General features: G+C 30.5%; 1 protein-coding gene across 1 annotated transcript; it reads right to left on the bottom strand.

Moving 5' to 3' along the window:
• Positions 1 to 8,276: 8,276 nt before the first annotated feature.
• LOC109819189 (MYB-like transcription factor 4) lies at positions 8,277 to 10,513 on the bottom strand. The gene is made up of 3 exons (XM_020384824.3): positions 10,174 to 10,513; positions 9,594 to 9,723; positions 8,277 to 9,074 (listed from the first exon to the last, which is right to left on the bottom strand). Exons 1-3 carry the CDS (start codon positions 10,301 to 10,303, stop codon positions 8,660 to 8,662), a joined length of 675 nt encoding a protein of 224 aa, XP_020240413.1. The 5' UTR covers positions 10,304 to 10,513; the 3' UTR covers positions 8,277 to 8,659.
• Between the last annotated feature and the right edge of the window lie 16,511 nt (positions 10,514 to 27,024).

The raw sequence follows: 27,024 nt of genomic DNA, 5'->3' as shown, positions 1-27,024 counted from the left end.
CCATTTGTGTACCTAGGAATTCCGATTGGAGCCAATCCTAGAAAAGTGGAGACCTGGGAGCCAATAATAGGAAAAATCAAGAAGAAATTATCCGTGTGGAAGCAGAACCTTTTATCCATGGCTGGTAGAATTTGCCTTATCAATTCAGTTCTAACCTCCCTTCCTTTGTTTTTTTAATCATTTTTTAAGATTCCTCGTACAGTGGTAAAGAAAATAGTGACTCTACAAAGTAGATTCTTGTGGGCATGTGAAGAAGGGCAACAAAAGGTTTCTTGGGTGAGCTGGGAGAAGATATGTAGGCCTAGGAATTGCAGTGGGTTAGGGATTAAAGACATCTCCACTTTCAACGAGGCTCTACTATCTAAATGAAGGTGGACTTTGTCTCAACAAAAGGAAGATCTGTGGTGGAGGGTATTGGACTCAAAGTACAAGGGCCGACATAATCTCAATAGTCAAGAAAATTGTAAATCTTCTTCCATTTGGTGGAGAGATCTCAAAAAGGTCTGTGGGGGTGACAATCAAGCGCAATGGTTTGATAAAGCATTCATTTGGAAAGTAGGCCAAGGTAACCAAATCAGATTTTGGTCGGATAGGTGGTTAGGGGATGATTGTTTAGCAAAATGTCTACCTCGAGCATTCTTAAACTCCGAACAACAAAATGATACGATAGATAACATGGGTAGTTGGGTTGGCTTAACATGGAAATGGGACCTCAAATGGCGTAGAATTTGGTTTGAATGGGAACTACCCCAGTTTAGAGATCTTGAACATCTTCTCTCAAGAGTAAGTCTACAACAAGGAAGACAAGACACTAGTTATTGGATTCCAGGTTTGTCTGGGACCTTCTCAGTCAGGTCAGCATACAAAGAGCTACAAACATTGAGGGTAGATTGCTCACAGATTGAAAAGTTTAGTCAAATCTGGGATTTGCCTATCCCTCCTAAGGCTGCCATTTTTCTATGGAGACTTTTTTATAATGCATTACCTACTACTAGTAACCTCTTGAGGAGGAACATAGCACTGGAAGACATTTCTTGCCCTTTCTGTCATGCTCAATCTGAGACAATCTCTCATATCCTCTTAACTTGCAACGTAACACATGCTGTATGGAATGAGTGTTTTCTTTGGTTGAATACAACAACAGTTCTCCTAGAAGATCCTGTAATGCATCTCAACTTTATCCCAACTGTTCTTGACTCAAAAGAAAAAACACAAAAATGGAGGGTCATATGGTGTGCTATTGCTTGGAATATTTGGAATCAGAGAAATGCATGTGTATTCAGGCATGATCAGTTTGTTCAGCAAAAATTAATGAAGGAAATCATCCTCACAGCTTGGAAGTGGTTAAGGGTAAAACAAAACAATTTCCATATCCCTTTCTACTTATGGTCAATCAATCCTGGCCTGTGCATTTAAAAAAGTACTTGACTAGTGCTGATGGGTCACCCTTAGAAGGATTATGTACTTCGTGGTGCTGGATTACCTAAACTGTTATTTGTTTTTTGGAGCCCCGGGTTAAAATATAATTTGAGACCACAAACTCAAATTAGTTTTAATCAAGGGTATTATAACATTCTATTTATACTATGTATATGAGTTTTTGTACCCTTTGTACCTCTATATATAAATACAAATATTTATTGACTGATAAAAAAAAAAATTAGTTATACTTTTCTTTTAATATCCTTACTATATATATCATGTTATCTATATATAAATTTCCCCCTTTTAAATTTTCTTCCGGTAAGTGTTAAATAAATTTTGTTAGTGTCTAGATATTTAAAACACATAAAAGGCACGTGGAAAGACTATATTCTTTGTCGAACACTGACCGGTATAACAGAATTCAGAAGTTTGTCTTGGTCCATTTCCAAATTGTTCTTAATTAAAGACTTTTCTTATCTTGTAGTAATTGGATAATATCTCCAGTTGCATACTAATTCAAAAATTCAACTCATCATTATGTTGCATGGTAGTTACAAACTTTCGGTCTTCTCCATTGATCTCTATGCAAATGCAATTAGCTCCAAGAAGTTAATTTCTCTATTTTCACATTCTTAACGTATTAATGCTTTGGTGTAAAAAAAATAATAATAAAAATTCATGTATTGATGGTCATTATATTTATTGTAAATTGACATAGAACAGGAACATATAATTCAAAATTTCGAGTTCTTCTGCCACTTTGAATTTGGATACAAACAAAATCCGGTTTAATGTAATAATAAGGGAATATTAATGTTGCATAGCCTTAGTTTAAAATCACCACTAATTATTCGAACACGGAAATCTTATTCTTACTATATATATATATATGTCTAAAACATCACCCCTGAAGTGCGAGGAAGTAAAACTATTTGTTAATATGGTTTTTTGTTTCCTTCAAAATTATTTGTTAAGTATTCGACTAAACTCACAATCTTAACATTTATTATTTTTTTCCAAACACATTTGCATCTAGAACCAATTAGTACTCGGATATTTTTCTTTTTAATTTAAGATTTCCAGATTTAAGCAAAATTCTAACCTTTATCAATTGGATGTATTGTAAAAGTGTAAATGGAAATAAGATTAATTAATTAACGTACCTATATAATTCTATAATTACCACAAAGGAATTTAACCTAGTGAAAGCGTGCCAAGTCTCAAGATATAAGAGTTTCCACAAAGGAGATTTTTTTTATGTGATTCCTGATAAACATCATTTTGAAGAGAGTTTATCCATGTCACTCTAACCTCTAGATTGTTAAGTTCCCTCTCCATAGCTTTTTATATAAGAGAAAAATAAACTATTGCAAAAGAGAAAATATTTTCTTAATTTTTTTTAAATTAATAAATAATTTCATAACTGTTTGAATAATAGTTTCTTTTTTTATTTACCAATAATAGTCAACACACGTTTTGAATCTTATATAATCTAAATTAGTAAATTTTAATTAATTAATTGCACATAAATGTAAACTTAACCTTATATATATAATTTTTTTTTTATCATGATATTGACAGGAATATATTTTGATTTTGTCAAAAATTAATCTTTCTTCAAACTATGGTTACATTAAGACAATCTCTCTTAACATTTTTTTTATTATCAAATTCAATATTTAATTCTAAACCTTAAGGCTTGGGGATCTTTTTATGTATAATTTAAGTGCTATTTAAGTTGAAGAAAATTAAATTATTTAAAAACAATTATCCAACGTAAAATCAACGAGATCTAGATCAACTTTAAGAAGGAAAAAAAAAATGGTCAAAAGCTGAAATATCACGAAATTAAACCGCATATACGCTACACACTATGGAGATTCACTTGTACTTTGTAAACGAAATATGTACCACTTTACCAAAAATTTACATGCACGCGTCCTTCTAAACACGTCCTTCTAAATACGAAGTCATTGATTTCAAAGTCAAAATATTATCATACGTACATAATTGGCCAAGAATAATATTATTTTAACAATATATTCTCATGATCGACATGTTTTGTAAAGAGAGAAATGTAAATGTGATTAAAAAATATACAGAATAAAATAAGTAATATTATAAGGAAAAAATAAAAAAATTAAAAAAAATATTATAGTTTTTTTAAGTAAAAGTATAGTATTAACTTTTTTATATATATAAGCAAATGAATTTTATTACTAAATGTATAATATTAAATGTATAAGATTAAGCTGCCCCCAGCAAGCAGTTGGATTAATAGACCACTCAACCAGCAAATAGGAGTTCTTATTTAATTTATCCAAGAACCATCTCTAACATAGTTCCATCCAAATTTGAAAAGAAAAAAAACTCCATTTTAAAAATGGTATTAGCTATTTACTAGCTAATTAATTAACGACTAGTAAAAACTTCAACTGTTGTAAGCTTTTAAAAATCAGTATAAAGCAATAAGAATCATAATTAATTAAGAATAACGACATAAAGAAGATATAATTACATATTTACATTTCTCTTAATATTAATATTAGTGGGAGTTGTGTCTTTCTTTAGCAGTAAAAAAATTACAATAGCTTTAATTACATATATTCCATAATTACTTTAACTTTTGAAGTATATATTTATAAAAAATAATATTAGAGAAAAGATTATATGCATCAACATATCTTCATGCCCTCATAAACTCTCGTGTAAGATAAGTTTGTTAATATTTATACAAATTATCTTAAAAATAAACTAAAAATGATTTTAGATTGGTTGTTGTGGTTGGATAGCCCGACTCCTCTATCTAGTTCGTTTCAAGGCAACTTCTTTGCTTATCCAAATATATTATTGTCTAAAAAGAGGGTTGATCAATGGCATGTTATATGGACTGCAATATTATGGTGCACCTGAAGAGCTAGGAACAAATGTGTGTTTGAAGGGGAGCAACTCGACGGAAACCGTTTACTGTAGCAAACTGTGTTATACTCATGGTCTTGGCTTACCTGTTTAAATAATTCGTTCAATATTCATTCAATCAATGGGAAGCTAATATGGGACTTTGTATTATTTCCTAAGATCTTTGATGAGGTTTTGAGGAGACTTTATAGTAATCTAGTATGTAATTAGTAGATTTTGGACTTCTTAGTTGGAGGCTCATTTGTAATTTAAATGAGGCTCAACTTTATTGTGTCCTCCGCATGCAAACCTGTATTTGTGATTGGTATCTCTTGTACCATTTTATTATATAAATTATTTCTTTACCGTTCAAAAAAAAAAAACTACACCGACAATACCTATATACTAAACTCATAATATAATAAGTGATGTGAATTTTATCAATTAAATAAATTTGATATCAATGAATTAATTATAAAATGAACACCGATGATTATATTTTTAAATTAGTAATCTAGCTATTTATAATATTTGTACTATTTGTATTTAAAAATGATTCTATTGTTACTCGTTATGGTTGACTGTGGGTGCAGTGTCATTGTCCATTCTCCAAACAAAGGAATCTCATCCTTGGTTATATATATCTATCTGTATTGTAAAAAAAAGTAAATAATCAAAGCAATTCCGACAATTCTGGTATTTTTTGTCTTTCTGAAATGAAATATTCGTAAAGGACATTAATATTTTCAAAAGAATTTCAGACCATTCCGTGTGAACTACCACATTGTGACATTCGTGTGAATGGTAGATATATGCCCAACATGTGCTTATGAAAGGATAACTATATATATAGTAACAAGATACTTGTTCAAGAAATCTTACAATTGTTTGGCTGTTCGTAGTTCGTACGTTGTTGAAAAATATCATTTCTACCCAATGGTTAGATATTTCAATCTGACGTCTGCAAATGGCCCATTCACTTTAGAATGATCATTTCATTATGTGATCAATGACGCTAAGAAAAGCTCTGTCTAAGCTACTTTCCAAGATTTTCAAAGAGCACTTCAAGTTTGATTTATGACCAAGAGGTTTTGTGTAATTTAACTTCTGATTAAGGCTATATATTATTTATGTCAGCGGCGATAACAGAAATTTTTATTTTTATTTTCTTTTAATAAATATTAATTGTCTCCTTTATTTTTTTATTTATTAAAAAGAAATAAACATAAAGTTTAATTAATGACGATATTGATATTACGTTAAAATTTGGCTCTAAGAGATAATTAATTTCCATCTATTAGCTAGTAGGTAAGTATTTAACGATGAGTTTGGTAGAGAAGAAAAAAATAGGTAAAAAATAAAGTGAAGAGAAATAGAAAAGAGATAAATAAGTGAATAAAAATTGATAAGAAATAAAATAAACTTTAATTATTTGGTTGAAGAGAAATAGGTATATGAATAATATTATGTGTATGTTTAGTAAGATAAGAAAAAAAAAAGAAAAAAGAAATAAAGTATATAAATAAATAATAAATAATAGAGTAAAAAAAATTTAAATTAGTTTTTTATTATTTTTTTTAATATTTGATTAAAAATTTATATAATTAAATAAATAATATTTTGAAATAAAATAGATGACTAAATAAAAGTAAGTAAATAATTTTAAAGTAATATTTTTAGATTAAAAATTAATTAAAATAATAAATTTAAACTAAATAAATAAATAAAATCTTAAACTTTCATTGGAATAAACATAATTCTATTCAAATTAAAGTTCACTTTTATCTGAATGAAGGTTTACATTCTTGAAAGAAAATGTATTCAAGTAAAAGTTTTATTTATTTGATTAAATCAAAACTTTTTCATATGTGTAACGATTTTTATTTGAATGAGAATACATTTTATCCAATTACAAATGAGTTTTAAGTGTGCACGGTCAATTTTTACTCTACATTTTTTTATTTATTCGTTCACAAATTTCTTTGATACTAAAAGATTGTAATTTTTTTTCTCGCTATTTCATCTATCTGCTTCATTTCTTCACTATTTCGTTTATACCAAGCGAAGATTAAGTTGGATTTGAATCCCTAGCTAGAGTACATCAAGGGTGCAATTTGGATCTCTACTCCTATTGCACCCCGAACAGCAACAACTCCAAATTCCAAATCAAATATTTCTAGAAGCTAATTAATAAATTTACGAGTACTTGTCTTAATTATTGTATCTGCTTGGACGTGCAGTACGTAGATTATGGGGTAGATGAAGGAAAATGACGCCGAAACACTTGCTTTCTAATTTCTTTCTTTTCTTTTTTGATATGAACAAAAATAAATCAAGAGAATGACGGGTGAGGATAGTTCACAAATCTTAATTCAAGCAAGATTAATATATCTGAAGGTTCTTAAAGATTGTATGTGATTATAAAGGAGTTAATTGTTGCTGTCAACATAAATTAATCTATAGATCAAATGTTCTTTCCTCATTTGTATATTAATATCATATGAATGCCGTGCTACGTACTTTTAGAAATGTTAATACTTGAACAAGGTCTTTCCACATCAAGTTTATGTCCAAGCCATGTCAGATATATAGCATGCATTATTTTCCATTGTTCTTGCACGTCTTGAACTTCTGCATAATGGAGAAGAAACCAAAAAAAGGAAGAAAAAAGAAGTACACGAACAAACTTTAAGCATTGTAAAATACTACTTTAAGAAGTTTTGGATGCTCATCCGGATGGTGGTTGTTTGGTCTACTTGTTTGCGCAAAAATGGCATTGTCTTTACAGAAGAACAAGTAGATTTAGCAAAACTTATGGATTACACATGACATGAAGTTTTGGTATTTCTCGATCTTGGTTGGCATCAAAATTATAGAGTTCTCTTTTTGTTTTTCTCAATGTTACATATATCAATAGTTACAATGCATGATCTCTTACTTATGAACAATTTCTATTTGTAATGTGGGGTTGAACTATTGGTACACAAAAGTTATTATATAATGACATAATGTTTATTACTAAAAATTACTTTTAATTATGTTATTATAATATATATATATATATATATATATATATATATATTATAGTATATTGCCAAAAAAATATAAATATAAATTATAGTAAAACATAATATATGTCCTTAAATTTAATTTAAAATTAACATTAAAATTTATATAATTATATGTGTAATAATTATATATATATATATATATTGTATTTATAATGATATTTTTTATATGACATTATATATAATATTTTTTATAATGTATCTTTTATATTAGTATTTTATAAATATTTTATTATTTTAATAAAACATTGCTTTAAAATGTTAAATTTATAAAACTAACTCCTCCTAGACTGACAAGCATCTTCGGTACCATTTTCATATATTATTGAATTCTCATTAATTTAGTATAGAAATGATCATTTTTCTTACAAATAATTGGGGGGGGGGGGGGGGGGGTCAAAGCATTTAGAAAACATATAGGTTAGTTGCACTTTTAATTAAAAAAGATCAAAAGAGAAAAGTCAAATATATTTTAATTTTTCTTTTGCAATGAGATGATCTCTTCAAATTAACTTTGGAGTTAGTTATTACTTTTATTTTTGTCAAATATACTTTTTCTCTTCTGCCATTAATATTGATACCCAGAAGGTTGGTCAATTTGTAGAATATATATCCAGTACTAGTGTCAGAACAGCTTTTGCATGGGTCATCTGGTAGCTGCAACCACCACTCTTAAAATAGGTTTCATTTGGAAACTGAAAGGAAATTGCACCGACCACTCATTGAGATTGTGTGCTTCGTTCTTTGCTTTTGGATCTGTAAATGAATACGTGTCCCAATTCCAATCCCCAATGAATCTCAATCACCACTTGCACATGACTTTTCGCCGCATTAACGCTGCATATATTTTTACAATAACCGAGGACTATTACAGGGACACGCACATGAACTGAATTTTGTTAACATTAAATATGTATTAAGACATATGCACTTGTAAAAAAAAAAAAAGGACGTGCACTTACCATTACTTGAAACAATTAACTCATGTTGAAGTTGAACCTTCCAATCATCCTCAGCTTTCCTTGCCATGTTCGTATACATGAAATAATTAATTAACAAGACGTGTATCTCGTCGAGATCATGGAAGAAAAATAGTAGTACATTTTGTATATTTAATTAATTAAGCACATTTTAAAAGAAATAATCACATTTTTTCAAGCTTTTTCGTTGAATAAGTTCTTTGAAAAAAATGATTATTTCTGCAAAATTAATATGTCATTAACAAACATGCACTACTGGTAACTCTCTTGCCAACAATTACTAACTAATTAACAGTTGAGATCTATATTTATGTCCCAAGACTTGGCGGATTCGGAATTTTGCATTGGCTTGTCTTCCGCAGCACCAATCATAGGCGAAGGTAAAGCAATTGTTAGGTCAAGATTCAAAGGGGGTGATGAAATAATTGCTGTTTCTTCTTCAAGGCTCTTTGTGAATGAAATCCTATCCGTGGCCGCATCACCACTGGATTTTTTTAAGAAAGGGACTTTTTGGTCTTTGCTCATGGACTCGGATGTTGATGCAACTTCAACAGAAGCATGAGGATGAGAAAAGCTTTGGTGTGGCTTGTGGTTATTTGGATCAATTCCCATTTTTATGAGTTTTCTGCGGATGTGAGAATTCCAATAGTTCTTCACCTCATTGTCTGTCCTTCCAGGCAACCTTCCAGCAATCAGTGACCACCTATATAGTAAAATTAACTTTAATTCATTACCAAGGGGTGCTAATAATATGGTATACAAATATAATTTGGTTAATCATATTTTCTTTTGTGTACAATGGTCAATAGCCATGATGTTTAATCTTAAAATTAACGTAAATTATCCAAACTTTTCACAACAATAAGAATTAATAACAATAAAAAAAATGTTATAGTAAAATCACGATAAGAACCTAGGACATAAGATTCTGTTTATCATGGAGTATTAAAAAAAATAACAATAAATGATTTTTTTTATTATAAATCACGATAAGAAGGCTTTGATAATGTTAGGTTAACGTAACAAAACCAATAATAATATGAGGTCTTTCTTTTGAGAGATTTAAGAATATTAATTAAGGAGCATTAAAGATGCGGGCTTCTTAAATATTGTTTATGATTTCTTGATGAATAATTTATGAATTTTGGTAGAATAATATTTGCTAATAAAAAATCTGGATCTATGTCAATTTTATTAACTAACATATGGCTATTGAAGGTACCTGTTGCCAAGGAGGGCATGGAGTTTGATGATGAGGTCTTCTTCATCTTCGGCAAAAATTCCACGTTTGATGTCTGGTCTTAAGTAGTTTAACCATCTCAGTCTACAGCTTTTGCCACAACGATGAAGGCCTGCAGATAATATGTTGATTGTTGAATTAATGACATGTGGTTATTGATGGTAGGTACCCTAAGAAATTCCATGGTCTCACGAAAAATTTAAGGATTTTGGTACACTATTACTCTTTTTGACCAATAATTAAATGAGTTTCTATATAATGAAACACTCAGATATATCTAAACCCATTCAACTATTGGAAGGAAAAAAGAAGAAAAAAAAGCTGTTGTATCAAATCCTCTCTTGGTACCAATGAAGTATAACTTAATTGGTCGAGTAGAATGTATGAGTGTTGTGAATCTCTTAGTAGTGAGACTGATTTTGATAAATAAGAACAAAAAATTCTCCTCGGGTACCATACATGTCCATAATCATGACGAGACACCCTCTTGAGTTAGTAGTTTTGGCCAATTATGGAAATTTATTGGAAGAAGAATGAATATAGCAGTAACTAATTAACTAACCAGCAGCTTTAGGGATGGAACGCCAACATCCTTCACCATGAACTCGGATGTAGTCAATGAGCTTTTGGTCTTCTTGCTTGGACCAAGCACCTTTATTGATGCTTTCTTTGTCACAACAAGGTTTCCTCATTGTTGTTTTGGTCTTCTGAACTCCCCCTTGTAGGGTGTGGCCGTGTGGGTGTTTGGGGCAAACAAAAGGCTAAAAAAACATATATGGAGAGAGAGAGAGAGAGAGTTGAAGCCTGACAAATGGCAGAAGAAAGGGTAGATAGATATATATTATGTTAAGGTGTGTGTGTGTGTGAGGATGATGAAGGGTGGGGGAGAGATGGATATAATATTGACTTGGACTGGTGGTTTTGCTGTGTTGTTGTTGACGATCCCTGTGCATGATATCTATAGTTTCCAATTAATTTTATTTTTATTTTTGGGGATAGGAGTCATTGGAGGATAGGGTATTTGCCCTTAGGGTCTTCCCAGCATTGCATATTGCTTACCGTTAAGTAAATGTCGTTGTCAAGGTCATAAACATTTGCACACCATTGAGAGTTTGAGACGGTGGTTATTGGGTCTAATCCACAATTTTGGTACTCATACCAAGAACATGGTGTCTCGAGTGTGCTTATTGCAGAGTCAACTCTAATTGCGTTTATTTGGAGAAAATAACGTATGATACACCACATGTTAATTTCAGAAGGAAACGGATGAAGCGACAAGATAAATAAACCGGACAATTAAAACCCCTTCTGCATGTGTGTTCTTGATTGTTAAGTGAATCATATCGTATTTTATTTTTAAAACCCTTATTTGATCCCTTATAATATTTTTTTTTTCAATTTAGTTTCACATTAATTTTTAGTTTTAATTTGGTCTCCAATAATTTAAATTATTATAATTTGGGACTTCCGTCCAAATGATTTAAACGGAGTTAACTGTTGGTCATGTGGATGCCACGTAGATGCATAGGTAAATGTCAAATTTCATGAATACACCTGAAACCAGAACGACCTGTTCTGAAACCAGAACGACTCGTTCTGCTTGCACATGTTATGTCTTAATTTTGCAACTGGAACGGGCTATTCCAAATGCAAATTTAACAGACTATGAGTGCAATAGAATGGGTCGTTCTAAAACCAGAACAGGCCGTTCTGAATTCAGAATGACCCGTTCCAGAACGCCAACTTCATGCATTCGTTGACCAAAATGTTGCCGTGTGATTCAAAAATTGAAAATAAAAATTCAAAACTTATCATAAATTCAAAGACAGAAACATGTTCAGAAATTGGAACAAAAAAATTCAGAACATAACATATACTAAAAAAGTTCAAAGAAATTACTGAGAAAGGAAATCATCTAGGTAACGCTGAAAAGAAACCCTAAACCACAAAAATTCAGGTTGTACCTCCTCAAGAACAGGTTGTTATTGTTGGGGTACATCGTCAATGACTTCAAGGGGAAACACCGTTTCGTTCCATCCTTGACTGTATAGTGTCAATTTGGTAGTAAGTGGTTCACTCCAGTTTGACTAACAATTAAATAAAACCTGCTATCATTGTCCTTAGTGATACACTGCATCGTCCTTAATGATACACTGTATAGCCCAAATGTTTAACAATTGAAGTTATCAATCCCAATTAACAATATTACCAAATCTAGTGTTTGAAATGTTTTGTACCTTAGGTCTTTTTTCTTGCACGATTCAAAACCGTGAACTATAATCATCGATCATTCTGGACCAAAACGGCCCGTTCAGAAACTAGAACGGGTCGTTCTGGTTTCAGAATGGGCTGTTCTGGTTTCAGAATGGGTCGTTCTGGTTCCAGGTGTATTCAAGAAATTTGGCATCCACCTACGCATCTACCTGTCATTCACGTGACCAACAGTTAACTCCGTTTAAATCATTTGGACGGAAGTCCCAAATTGCAATAATTTAAATTATTGGGGACCAAATTAAAACCAAAAATTAAAGTGGGACTAAATTAAAACAAAAAAAATATTATAAGGGACCAAATAAGGATTTTAACTCGTATTTTTTTTATCCAATACAATCAAATTATCTGAGAGTTTATAATAATTTATGCATCCTTTTTCAACCATCCGAGTTATCCTTACGATGAGTCATATATATATATATATATATATATATATATATATATATATAACAAAATTTGATATACACATATAAAGTGATATGAATTTTCAATCTAACGGTTGGATTTACAAAATTCACAATTAATATAAAGTTATTGAGTGGTGTAACACTTAGTAAAAGTTACATCGGTGTCGTTTGAACCCTCCTCATATATATATATAATATATATATAATACTTTTAGTCCTTTAAATTTAAAATTAATTGTTTTTAATTTCTATAATTTTTAAAAATTTTATTTTAGTCTTTATATTCAAATTTTATTAAAAATTTATTAAATATTGCTACATAAAATCTATCAACTATTATTTCTGCTAGTAAAAGTATCATATTTAACATAGTTAATACCGTATAATTGTTTCAATTTGTCACTTTTAGGACATTATTGATGACTTGAGAGAATAAAATGATATTTTTAAAAAATACATGATTAAAAAATATAATTTTAAATTTTTTAGACTAAAAATAAATTCACCTTAAATTTAAGAGACTAAAAATATATTTAATTTTTTTATATTATTTTTTAAAAGATTATAAATATAATTTCTCTTAAATAAAAATGACTCTAAATCTGCACTCCAACTCTAGACAAAACTACATCTATTTTAATCAGAGTAATAATTTTTAGAAATTAACCTAATTTTTGAAACATTTAATCAACACCATCATTCATCATTTTTCTCTACCTCTTTCTCTTCCAATTACATTTTATCACCTATATCCTTTTCTCTTTTATCTCCTTCTCACTAGGAGTGAAATATCACTTTGAATATTATTTTTCCTTTTAATTACATAATGGATAAAAAAAATGATTTGTGAATATTATAAATTTATTTGACACGTGATAAAAAGAAGAAAAAGGTGTAAATATAATAGAAGATATAATAGGATAAAAAAAATAAAGATAAATGTTAAATATTATCCATGTATCAAAATTCTAGTTGATAATAATAGTCAAGAAGATAACTTTATCTCATGAGTGTCCCAGCCAGAGACATATGACAACATAAAAAATAGGGTGACTCATATATGAGGACTTTGGTAGGCAAGAAAACAAAGCAATTTAATTCTGACCGTCTTCACAATAACCAAAGCAAAAGATCAAACAGCAATCACACGTCAATGATGCTACAATCATCGACCAATACCTAACTCGCTATATCAGCCCCAACAACGAGTCGCATCTGCACTTCCATTGGTTGTGTCATTACAGATGAGAAGAAATATCTAGTATATATGCTGCTGGATTAATATGAAAGAAAATTATAAGATACTGTGGTCGATGTAATTAATCTCGTAGATACGTATATTTTAACTTGATTAATCACATGTTTAATAGAAAATATTTAAAGATTGAAATTATCTAGTCGATGAGTCACTGGAAAGGATCCATGATCTTTGTTTGACTTTTGTAATAAGACCTAGGGCAACTAATAGTGTAACAATAAATACTTTCTTTTTTATTGCTAGGGTTAATGCATATTTAACAAAAATGTTTGAATGGAAAACAATTTTTATAGCCAAATCAAACGAGCATTATGTGTAAGTGGCTGTCCAATTATCCCATCATATCTTTCTAAATCAAAAACTTATTAGTTATAATCGATAAAATTTATTAAACTTAAAATCAAATAGATATAAATAAGTAATCACAAATATATTGTCGGAGGAAGAAATAAGAAATTGTATTCGATATATATAATTTTTTTTATAAAATATAAGAAAAATTAGAATGAAATAAGATTCTCCTTGATCATGACTAGTTTAACAACTATATTAATCGTCTAATAGGATAACGATTAAATAACTTATTGTATGAGAGCACGGATCTCTCATTAGTTGGAGTGATTTATTGGTAGCATTTGTTAATTTTCTCGTTATATAGTGAAGAGAGTTTACTTGTATGGAGAGAAGAGTTACTCTATGTTCCTTGTAATAGTTTTGTTTTTGTACAAGTTGGGTATTCTTTATACCTTTTATCCTCTCTTATTATAATATATATTTTTTGTTGTTAAAAAAATACAATATTCATCAATTAATTAGATGTTAAAATAATTATCAATCATAACTAATATATTAATAAATTAAAAAATAATTATTAATAATACAGTAATATTAATCTAAATAATCAATCCAATAATAATTTTATTAACTAATCAAGTGTTGTGATTAAGTTAATTGATGTAGTTGAAAATTCAAATAATTTATTTTAAATAGTTAATTAATTTAATCCACACTAATTCAACAATATATCTCATTTAGATACACCGGTTTAGGAAGACTTTCCTATAATAAAAGTTTTTTTAAAAAAATAGTTCATTTTTTTTATAATCTCAAACCTATAAACAAATTCCAAATTGATAATTTATTATCATTGGCAATATGAAAACACAAGTTAAACAAATTAAACTTGGACTATACAAAAACAAACGCTAAACAAAATAAAGTGAAAATGAGAAATGAACAAAACAATAAAAATGGCATACCTGATGGCAAGGACAAGACTTGGAAAACAAATAGATGGTGATCAAGTGTGAGGCAAGGGAAGTTTGACGAAATAAGAAGCAACAAAATGAGGGAAAAAATGAAGTATATATAAATGAAATTGAAAATAACGTAAAATAAAAAATGGTGTACTTGGTAGATGTCGCCAAGGGTCATGGGTGATGATAAATCGCGAAAAAAGCTTGTTGGAGATGCTTGGAGTTCCATCGACGTTGTAAGAGAAGACTCGCAATAGGGTTTAGAAAAGAAAAAAAACATAAAATAGAGCACATAAAACTCAAATAATGTTCTAGAGAAATTTTCAAAGACCTTTTCACATCAATTATAAATTGAACCAATGTAAAATATCTTATTTTATATTACATAAACCTATAACCAACGTAAATAATGATATTTTACATCAATTTCTTCACGACTAATGTAAAAAAAATTATTAAAAATCAATTATACCACAAATTTTTTTATTACATTAGCTATTTAATAATCAATGTAAAATCTTAATATAAAATATCGTTTTGTATTACTAGTGATAAAATTATCAATAATTAATGATATAAAATTATTATAACTAATATATTAAATATTATGGACATGTATATCAATATTCTCATAAATATAATTTTTAATATCCAAAATCACGTGTGAATAATCAATTTTATCCGGATTCACAAGAACAATGAAATGCACATCTACTATGAAGAGAAGGAACTTCTAAAGTATGAAGGCAACACCCTATGACAACCAGAGAGTTAAAAAAAAAAGGTCAAGTAGCCCAGAACGGGCTGTTCCAAGTTACAAAAAGACACCACAAACCTAATTGAGAACGGGCCGTTCCGAAATAGGAACGGGCCGTTCCAAGTCAGCAGAAAGGCCTACAACCCTAACCCAGAGCAGGGCGTTTTGATTTTAGAACGGGCGGTTATTATTTTAGGAACGGGCCGTTCTAAGTGACTAACAAGGACATAAATTCCTTATTTGGAACGAGCCGTTCCGATATTCAGAACGGGTCGTTGCGCGTTTAGAACGGGCCGTTTTGAATTTGGAACGGGTCGTTCTAGGTTCACATTTAACACATAACGTCCATTTTCAGAACGGGTCGTTCCGATTTTGGAACGGGCCGTTGAGTCAGGTCTGACGTCTATAAATAGACGTCTGGGGCACAGTTTTCAGGACCCCGAAAAATTTCGTCCAGTACTCTTCAGAGCTCGAAATTTTTTTCTCTCTCTTCCCTCTCTCTTTTGTATTTCTTAAAATCTGTGAGACACCTCTGTAGTTTGAAAGGTAGCCAAAAAGCACCTTCTTGATCATCATATTCAAAGATTCAACTCATTTGGTATCGTTTCTTCTCTTAATTTTTCTTTTATTTATTTATTTATTTATTATTATTATTTTATTTCTGTTTGTTTGTTTATTTATTTTTGCTTATTGTTTGTATATAGTGAATACGATTTGTTGCCTTTAAGATTATTATTTAAAAAAAATATTTAATATACGACCAATAATAATGTTAATTGAATAACATTTTTATCTTTAACATTATTAGGTCCTGGGGTTTAATGACTAGTCATTTGCTAGCTTAAACTCTCATATATGAAATTTCTTTCTAAAGAGTAAAGATCTGTTGCAACCAATAACGTTAATTAAATAACATTTCTATTTTTATCGTTATTGGAGGGATTTATTGATTAGCCATTTTCTAACTTGGATCCTTGTGCAAAATCTATTTCTTTAAATAAAAATATAAACATAATTTTTCTTATGTACATTTATTTTTATGGTTAATGATATTAATTGAGTAGAACTTCTACCCTTTAATATCATGTAAATCATAAAAGTTAATTTAATACTTATTCATTGTCCTACACTTTAAACATATTTTAGTATCAACAAATAAAAGTCAATAACATGGATTGAATAGCAATTCTATCTTTCATGTTATTGGAAGGGTTTATTGATTAGTCATTTGCTAACCCAAATCCCTATAATTTTCTAATAGAAAAAAATAAAAAAAAAGGGGGCATCTTAGATTAAAGAAAATATATGTCACATACGTTTTTGAGGAATAAATTAAATATTTATAAATTCATATAATTTTGCGCAATTAATTAAAGGTACTGTTTTTACGGGCGTTGTAGGGTGCTAATATCTTCCCTACACGTAATCGACTCCCGAACCCAACTTTAATTTTAAAGATTATCTTTTAAAGGGTTTTCCAATGTTTTTCCCTTAAAATAAAATATTGGTGGCGGCTCCATTGAAAAATAAAAATGTTAGCGTCATCCCGTCGTGATCCCGGTTACGACAACGATCAACAGGTTTTGTACTTAAAGTCACAATCAATCTTTAATTTTACCACAATGAGTAAATTGGTTTTGTTGGGTCAAGGAGATTAATATCAGACACTGTATCGTAATTCAAAATCTTAAAATACTAGGTAGATGAATCTTTTTTACTCATATATTACTCAACATACACAATTTTAAACCATCAGTCTCTAGTTACTTGATCAAATCATCGACTCTGGTACATTCCTGTTGATGAGTTTTTACATCGAAGAGTACTTCATCCATGAGTAGTGAGTAAATTACATAAATAAACTTGACATCATAACATAACTCAAAATCTTAAGGTATTGAATAAGTAAGTCTTTCTCACTTATATATTACTCAACATATTCAACTCTAATTGATGTAAAACTTACTTCATACTTTAACTTAGCCTTCCCATGCTAGCTCACCTTCGTTTGAACAATGGTAATACCCTTTGGCATGTTACATGCATCAATGTATTTTCACCCTTAATCAAGCTATAATTGGACTAGGAATCAAATATGATCTAGACTTAGTATTTTCGCTCAAGTTTAATAATTAGTTTAATGACTTTAGTCTTTATATATTATATCTATGTGTAAAAAATATTGTTCAAAGTACCACATAGATAAGTTAATTAGTTGCACACCACCTTCTATTAATTCATGAATACATTAATTACCTTATTTTACAATTTAGGTGACTAAATTGAGCTATATGGTCTTTTCTTCTATAATTTTACAAGAAATTTATTTTGTTGTAAGTTATGGGTTCTTAATTATGGCACTAAAAGTGTGATTGACACCTTAATACGAGGTTATGTATAGGTATTATAGTGTTAAGTTAGACGAAGATGAAGCAATTCTAAGTGAGGTTTTGAATGAAACAAATATAATACATATTGTTATTTCTAACAAGTGTATTCGTGTTTCAAAAAAACATAAGTATAGGCTAGTTATGAAGAATGGAACAAGAATCACTTCATACGCTAAAAATGAAGGCATCAGACTGAAAGGCCAAAACAAGACCATAGGAGAAGTCAAACCAAACACAAGAAGGAAAATAATCCCAAGAAAGTCAAGGATCAGACCACAAACAATTTAAGACGAAGCATAACTCAGAAGAAAGTCAACTACGCGTAAGACGAAGGACAGACTGAAAGATATGTCAGAAACAAAATCTGTCCATCTATAACGTTGACCCGATCAAAAGAAAGTCAAAAGCATTAAACTCAAATGCTCAGACGAAAATCACAGATTGAGACGCATAAGACTAACAGATGCAGACAAAGATTGCCACGAAAACATTTAAAGAATAAAGTCTCAAAGGACAAATTAAGGCATCGTCTACAATCACTTAAATGCTCTCAACATGATAGCGCGATAAAAGAAGAAGAAGAAAAGCATGCAAAAGCAAAAGCATGCATGTGTTAGAAAAAATACATCACTTTTTCAAATAACGACAATACTCTACAACTACGTGATCGGAAAAGGACAAATTAAAAGGTTCCTTGGTCTCTGCTAAATTCAGACACAACTACTAACAAGGCAAAGAAGACTTCATGCAAGGTCTATAAACAAGAAGCAACATTTAATGAAAGATCTTGAGCATTAAATGAGAGATCAAATTAGTCATGAACAACTATATCTACTTCAACGGACACTTGCAACGGGAAAATTCTATAAGGCAATATATATATCATTATCTCAAACCTTGAAAGGTTGGCTTTTGGCTCAAAATTCTTAACAAAGTAATATCAAGCCCACGAAGCAACGAAACCAGAGATAGAGCGTATAGAGTCAAATGTACCATAAGATAACTATCTCTATAGACTGAGTTCCAAGTGTGCATCTTAGGAACATGAACCTTAGTGAGTGTACTCAACTTATGTAACCTCTCTGTGAGAGTAATCCAAATATTGAATCGTTGTAAGAACTAAGGTTGCATACCTTAGTGAGTGTACAAACTTATGTATCCTCTCTATAAGAGTAACCCACACACTCAAACTAAACCTGTCTAGTTAATATATGTAAAGTCTGAAGAGGCTAGGGAAAGAATACTTGTAAAGCCTGGAGAGACTTGTCAAAGAATACTCACTGCGAGCTAGAAGTGGCTGAGTAAAAAATACTAGCGTTGATGAGTGAAGTCGATGGGCCAGGAGTTGGTCGAGAATACTCACTAAGAGCCAGAAGTGGCTGATTAAAGAATACTAACGCTAATGGTGAAATTAGCGAGCCAACAGTTGGTCGAGAATACTTACTAGGAGCCAGAAGTGGCTGATCAAAGAATACTAGCGTCAGCAAGTGAGGTTGACGAGCCAGGAGTGGTTGATAATACTTGGGACCAAGAGTGGTCGTGACCTGGGTGGTCTATAATACTCACTGTAAGCTTGAAGAGGTTGAACAAATAATACTTGCACCTCATTGATTATCTAGTGGAACCCTTTATTTGAAGGAGACTGGGCGTAGCTCAGTTTGAGTGAACCAGTATAAAAATATTTGCTCTAAGCTTTAATGTTTCAGACGCACTTTATTTGGTTGATCTAATATACAGAAAACTTCGTCTAATGATTATCGTCTATTAAAACTATCTCCAGACGAAAATCATATTTGTTCAACTTGTTATCCTAAAGAATGGTTTTCGTTTAAGAAGCATTTTCTCTAAGAAGACGATGAAACTCCCAGACTAAAAATATTTTTGTAAAACCAATCCTGGGCAGTTTCCGTTCAGCATTCCCCAATACCTTTTTACTGGACAAAAAAGAGTCTTCGTACGAAAACGTTTTTAAAATTCTTTTGTTCACACACACATATTCAACCTCCCTTTCTATATGTTTTTCATCTAACTTCAATTAGATTGATCATCAAACTTGGTGGACAAGGTATTATATGATACTTGAACTGTAAGAATAGGTTTGGTTCCAAAGGTCCTCAAATAGCACAATTTGTGCACTAGATAGCATTACGTACGTACTTCATTATTTTTGGCCTATTTTGATGGTTTTAACTTTTAAGGCATTTGAGATAGGTTTTTCCATTCACACCTAGCATCGTAGTTTATGTTCCTATATATATATGTTTAAATGTATTAATAACTGGTTTCTTAGTGGGTATTTAATTACTTGGATGATTTGACCGCCAATATCAATTTCTACGCCTTCAATATTAAACGTTTATACTAGGCTAAGGCCGCATAATTCAATGCCTAGATTCTAAACTAATTTGGCATCCTAACCAAAGTGTGTGGAGTCTGTTCCATCTAATAACAAATAGGAACAAAAATTAGTTTCAAGTGACACAATACTCTTGGAAGCACTTTGAGGGTTCCACGGTCACAAGTTGCATAAATTATGTACCACTTGTTTGCTACTTAATTATGCAAAAAAAAAAAATTCCTTTAAAGTTTAAACCGTTTTTTTAATTAGTAGAAAAATTATAAGAATGATAAAAAAAATTGAACTTTAATCATCGTATATTTACCTAATATCTTAACCACTAATTGGACTTATTTTGTTGATTTATATCACACACAAGTCACTAAACATTTACATTGCAGCACATAGCACCAAACTAAACATTTACATTGCAGCACATAGCACCAAACTAACGATGGTTCATATATAAGGCACCAACTAGAAGTACAAGTACGTAGATTGTGTTAAATTGGATATCCAATCCAATCAAAATTTAATGAATTTGAGTTGAATCCGATCAAAATTTATTGAATTGGATTTGTAACACCCCAAATTTTCTATTAATACAATATTAATTATTGTTTATTTTTATATTTATGAAGAATATTTTTTATAGTTATTTTAGTTAATTAAAAGGGGTTTTTATAAAATATTGTAAAGGTTTTTAATAATTTAAATTATTTATGAAAATTTTTATAAAATTCTGTCTTTTACTCCGGAACGGGCTATTACAAAAGTGGAACGGGCCGTTCCAAATAAAGAAAATATACTATTTTTGAAGCAGCAAAACGGGCCGTTCCAAAGTAGAAAAGAGGCCAATTTTGATTTCTCTAGAACGGGACGTTTCCAAAGGGAAACTGGCCATTCCCAAATTCTAAAAACGCCTAAAAAGTTTAGTTAGAAACCAGGCGTTCCAATAATAGTCAATGTGTGTTAACATGGACTCCAAAACGGGCCGTTCTAATTTTAGAACGGGCCGTTCTGCTTTTTGAAGTTCTGATTTTAGAACGGACTGTTCCAGTTGAAAATTCTGCATATATTCGAAGGATCCGGAACGAGCCGTTCCGAATTCAGTACGGGTCATTCTGGGTACCACTGGATGCCTATAAATAGGAGGCAGGGGGTGAAAAAAATTATAACTGAATGAGAAGGTGAAAATCTTAGAGAGAGAAAAGAGAGAGAGAGAAAGAAAGAGAAGGAAAGAAAGAGGGAATCCAAAGGAGGAGGTTCTGCTCTAGTTTTAGCTCTTGCTTATTCAGGTAAGGGGGAGGAGAACCTTATCTCTTTAAAATTTTATATACTATTATGTATATTTATTTATGTTATTTTTTATGTATATTTATTTAGTAGGGTGTCCCTAACCTCATTTATTTGCTTAATCTATGATTATTTTTATCCATAATAATTATTAAAGTGTTCATATTTTATATTGTTTAATTATTTTATAATGATTGTCATATTTATTTATATCATTGGTACTCTTAATATATTTGTTTTTACTTAAATATATTTATAATCAACTATGATATAGTTGTGATATCTTGGACTCGTCTTGTTGTTATTTCTTCCTGTATTTATGAAGATAAATATTATTCTATGGCCATAGAATATTGAATTATTTGTAGCTGGAGGTTTGACCTTGGGGATTTAAATGAGTAAGGAATGAAGGTGAAATATCCTATTGTTGGTTAAGGTGAAATATCTTTTTATTGGTTGATATTATGATGATGCTCATTTATCCTGACTAGTCACTACAAGTACAATTCAAATTTTATTGTATCATGAAAATCTAATATATGATTTATATATATATATATATATATATATATATATATATATATATATATATGTTTAATATTGATTATAAATAATTCTGTATATTCTTTTGAATTATTGTATTTATTGGATATTGTTCTCACTCCTCTCTTTTCTTTGTTTTTAAAATTAAATATATTATAAAATAGATGGATCTATACTTGAGATTCCAGATCATTTTGCAGTTGTTGTTACTGCTGTCCTACTTGGAAGAAATTGGAATATGGAGGCTATTTCATGATCTGTTATAATTTTATTTGCCAACCATATTATTTCAATTGTAATTTTCTTTCAACTATTAATGTAAATATTGTAATAGAAAGGGAAGAAAGAAATAATGTGTAAAATAGTACGTTATTGTAAATATTTTAGAACGATATGTCATGTATTAAATTCACAAAATATTCTTTTTCTTTATCTTTATCTTCAAAAAAAATATTGTTAATGATATAATTGCGAAAATATTATTTAAGAAAATATATAATTATTATTATATAAATCGAGCGTTACAGAATTGAGTTGGATTTGTATAATTTTGTTTTAAAATTTAATCCAACCCAATTTAATCACGAATGGATTGGATTAGATTGGGCTAATTGAGTCAAATATAACTAAATTTATTTATTTATTATAAAAAATTAAATATTTCATAATAGATGTAAATTGTTTGATATTTTGTTACAAATACAATGTTATCAATTCATAATAAAATAAAAGCTTAAATATATTTTTAGTCCCTCAAATTTAGGGTAAATCTATTTTTGGTCCCTCAAATTTAAAATTGTTGTTTTTAGTCCCTGTAATTTTAAAAAATCTTATTTTAGTCTTTATATTCAAATTTTGTTAAGAAATTTATCAAATATTATTGCACAAAATCTATCTATTGATGTCCCTATTAGTAAAAATATCACATTAAATCTGATTGATATTGCATAACTGTCATAATTAATCACTTTCAAATATGTTATTGGTGACTTAAGGGACTAAAACAAGATTTTTGAAAATTACAAGGACTAAAAACAACCATTTTAAATTTGAGGAACTAAAAATAAATTTGTCTTAAATTTGAAGGACTAAAAACATATTTAAGCCTAAAATAAATAATGATACTGATTAAATTGTAAAATAAAATTGTTGATATGCTATATTGTTATCAACTCAAACAATTAACATTAACACAAAATAAAATTTAAAATAAATATATTATATTACTATATTATTATCAACCTAAAAACACAAAACTTGTTATAGATCAAGAGTGATAAAGAGTATTATCTTAAGTAAGTAATCACTCAAACATTAACTTATTATTTTTATTTTATTTTATTTTATTATTATATATAATTGGGTTGAATTTGATCATGAGTTGAAAAATCCTAAATCCGTCATTCTACTCGTACAATGCCAAATATTGATATTGTATCAGATTTGATTCGAATATTAAAAAAATTCAATTCAAACTCAAGTCAATTTAGATCGATTCGAATTTACGAGTTATTCATACTTAATTACACCCCTAACACCGACACAACTGATTTCACATCTAAATCTTAGACTTTTATTCTCATTTTTTCACACGGACTTAAAAAAAATTAAACAGAGAGCATTAAAAAATATTAAAAATAAATTATTTGTAAAAACAAATGGAGAAGAGCATAAAAACCATATATAAAAGTAAAAATAAAAAACAATAGATAGAGAGATCATTTAACCAATTTATAAATAATTTAACGGCTATGAACTATGCTGATTACTTTTCATTTCTGTTAGAAAATAGTTTATTTTTGGCGGTCATATATTCAAGTCAAAGACGTATTAAATACATACAATTATTGAAAGCTTGTTTGTAATTATTGATTTTAAATGGAAAATAATAATAATATTATGAAAGAAAAAGATACTTTACTTTTGGCTTATTTATTTATATCACAACAAATTTATTTATTTTTCTTCTTTACAAGTATTTTTTCCGGACACAATTCTATTCGAAACATTGTCACAATTATGTTTTTTATTACCCCTCTTTCAAGTTGTGTTTAGAAATAAAAATTTAATTTTACTCTTCAACAGAGTTGCATTTATTGGTTCCAACAAATCTAATACTTTTTTCTATGAATTTTTTGTATATATAGACAATGACAAGATTAAGGTTGACGAGTTGTGTTTTATTATTATTATTATTATTATTATTATTATTATTATTATTATTATTTGATAAATCAGTTTTGTAATATTAAATTAAATCTATAATTTATTCTACCAAAAAAAAATTAAATCTATAATTTAAAAAATTTTGCTGCCATAATCCATATATTGGTCTCCATGACAAAAATCAATTTTTAACTCATTTTTCTTAATTAAAACTAAAAGATTCAGCCAAGATTGTATGTTTTGGAGCTTGCATTTAACTGTGAATTATAAAACTTAAAATTATAGCTATAGTTTTCACGTATAAAATACCAACCGGGATATAGAAAATAAACTATCAATTTGGCCTTTTAAAAATTAATTTAATATTAACTTAATCATTTAAAATTTTAACACCAAATCAATTCTTTAAAATAACACTAAAATTAAAATATTTAATTTATTAATTCGGCTCTCTATGATATAAAATTTTTATTTTAAATTGATTATAAGTATACTATTTGTGAGACCCTACCCTTAGCTGACCACACTCCCCCTCCCAACTCTCACTCTAACTCTCCCTTTCACTCTCTTTTCTCCCTCCATTCTCATTTTGGCTGATTTCACTTTGGTTTCTTGGATTCAAGGTGGTGGTGTGGAGTGATTAAGGTTGCTAGCTGAACATTTGGGGGTTCCTCTTCTTCTCCGACTCTTCTCTCTTCTCCGTTCCTCAATCGTCTCTTCCCGGAAGCTCGGATTTCTTCACCGAGGTAAGGGAAGTTAGTATTTTGGCTGCGTTTTTGGCTGGAAAATGGGTTTAGGAACTCATCTGGTTGCTGGTGATTGATTGTGTTTGGCTGGGTTGCTGGAAAAATTGGGGTTTTGGGGTTTTATGGTTTGGAGTAAAAATTTGGGATTTTCTTTGATCTGTTGTTGCATGCGTATAAAGCTGGAACTTTCGAGCTCCTTGATGAAAATGTGGCATTTTGAACCGTTTGCATGTGAGTTTTCTGTGAAATTTTGCAGGTTTTGGGAATTTTTCGAACTTGGGAGAGTTACTAATGAGTTCGCGCTGGGCGTTGTTCTTCGTGCCGGGCGCGTGACCACCAGGAGACTCTGTTTAGGCAAGCCCGCCAGGCGCAAGGCTGTGTGCGCTGGGCGAGCTTGCAAATGAGAGTCTCTGGTTGGCCCGCGCCGGGCGTGACTCGAGCTGCGTTGGGCGCGATATCAAGAGTAACATGTTTTTTTTTGGATACTTGGGTCGCGCTAGGCGCACTTTGAACTCGCTGGGCGCGAAGGCTCCTTGGGAGTCTCTTCCAAGAGCACGCCGGGCGCAATTACGAATTGCGCTGGGCGCGAGACCTTGGTAGGTCTCTGCCTTCCCCACGCTGGGCGCGGGTTAGGCCCCGCTGAGCGCACGAGACTCCTTAAGTCTCTGCCAGGCAGGCGCTGGGCGCAATTGGGAATTGCGCCAGGCGTGGGAGAGCCTTGGTGCTCTCGGGTTGAGCCGCGCTGGGCGCGACCTCGAGTGCGCCGGGCGCGCAAGGAGATGATGATCTATATGATGTTGGCTGTTGAGTTGTGCCGAAATTGTTAATCAATGATGTTATATGCTGAACCAAGTTGAATTTGATGAATATGTTGTGATGACTAGGGGATAAAGCTGAGATAAATATGTTAGCTGTATTATAGGTGTATCGTTGAGCTGGAATCAATGGATTAATAAGAGAAATTTTATAGTATAGCGGAATTATAGATTGTTGGGCTGAATTGTAGAAAATAATAATTTTGTTGAATTGCCGTGCTGTGTTATCCTGTGTTGTGTTGTGCTGTGCTGTGCTGAGCTATGTTGAGTTGGGTGTTATTATAGCCGCTAAGTCGGTGCTGGGGTTAGCCACACTTGTGGTGCTGATTCTAACCGCTAAAGCGGTGTTGTTGTTGCCGCTGCGCGGTGCCGTTATAGCCACTTGAGTGGTGCTGCTGTTGCTGCTTAGTAGTGCTGATATTGCCGTATTGCGGTGCTGATATCGTTGAGTGGTGTAAGCTGTACAAGTGTGTGATAACTGTATATGTGGTTATTCATATTGATATTCATATAATTGTATGTTGAATTTTAATTTCACTAGCTTACCCTTTTGCTGTTTTCCATGTTATTGGACTGCGATGATCATACTATGTGTGGGAGCAGAGCAGGAATAGGTGGGCGTCTTGTGGTGAGTCTCCGGCGGACCTTGCAGCTGTTTTGCTTGTGTGGTTGTTTTGCTTGTGGCTACTTGGGATAGTAGCATTTGGTTGTAAATTTCTTTGGTACACTTTAACTCTAGTCAGACTGGAACTTTGTATATTTATATATTCTAGATCCTATATTTATATACTTGTTCTATCTGTCTGGTGTTTCTAGTGTGTTATGCCGTGTGTAGTGACCAGCCGGGTCGTTACACTATTGATAGTTGTTTATTTATTTCTTCAAATATCTTGGAGATAATTAAAAAAATTATTCGTACATGTAGGGAAAGTTATATCACTTTCAAAATGTAATGATGTGCTTTATCTATAGACAAATTAATTAAATTATCTGAGTTTTTATAAGGGTGTCAATTATATTCTAGTCTTATTTTTTTTATATTATTCCTATTTGTATTAACAATCTTATTTTAATTGAAATGATATAATTTAATTTTAATAAAAAAAATAAAATAAAATAAGTCATTAGAGAATTAGTATCAATATTTTAAAAGATAAAACTAATACT

The sequence above is a fragment of the Cajanus cajan genome, chromosome 9 (assembly GCF_000230855.2).
Source record: "Cajanus cajan strain Asha chromosome 9, NIPB_CcT2T_4, whole genome shotgun sequence".
Classification (NCBI taxonomy): domain Eukaryota; kingdom Viridiplantae; phylum Streptophyta; class Magnoliopsida; order Fabales; family Fabaceae; genus Cajanus; species Cajanus cajan.
The sequence above is the reverse complement of the archived record's forward strand: the minus strand, read 5'-3'. Positions and strand labels throughout refer to the sequence as shown.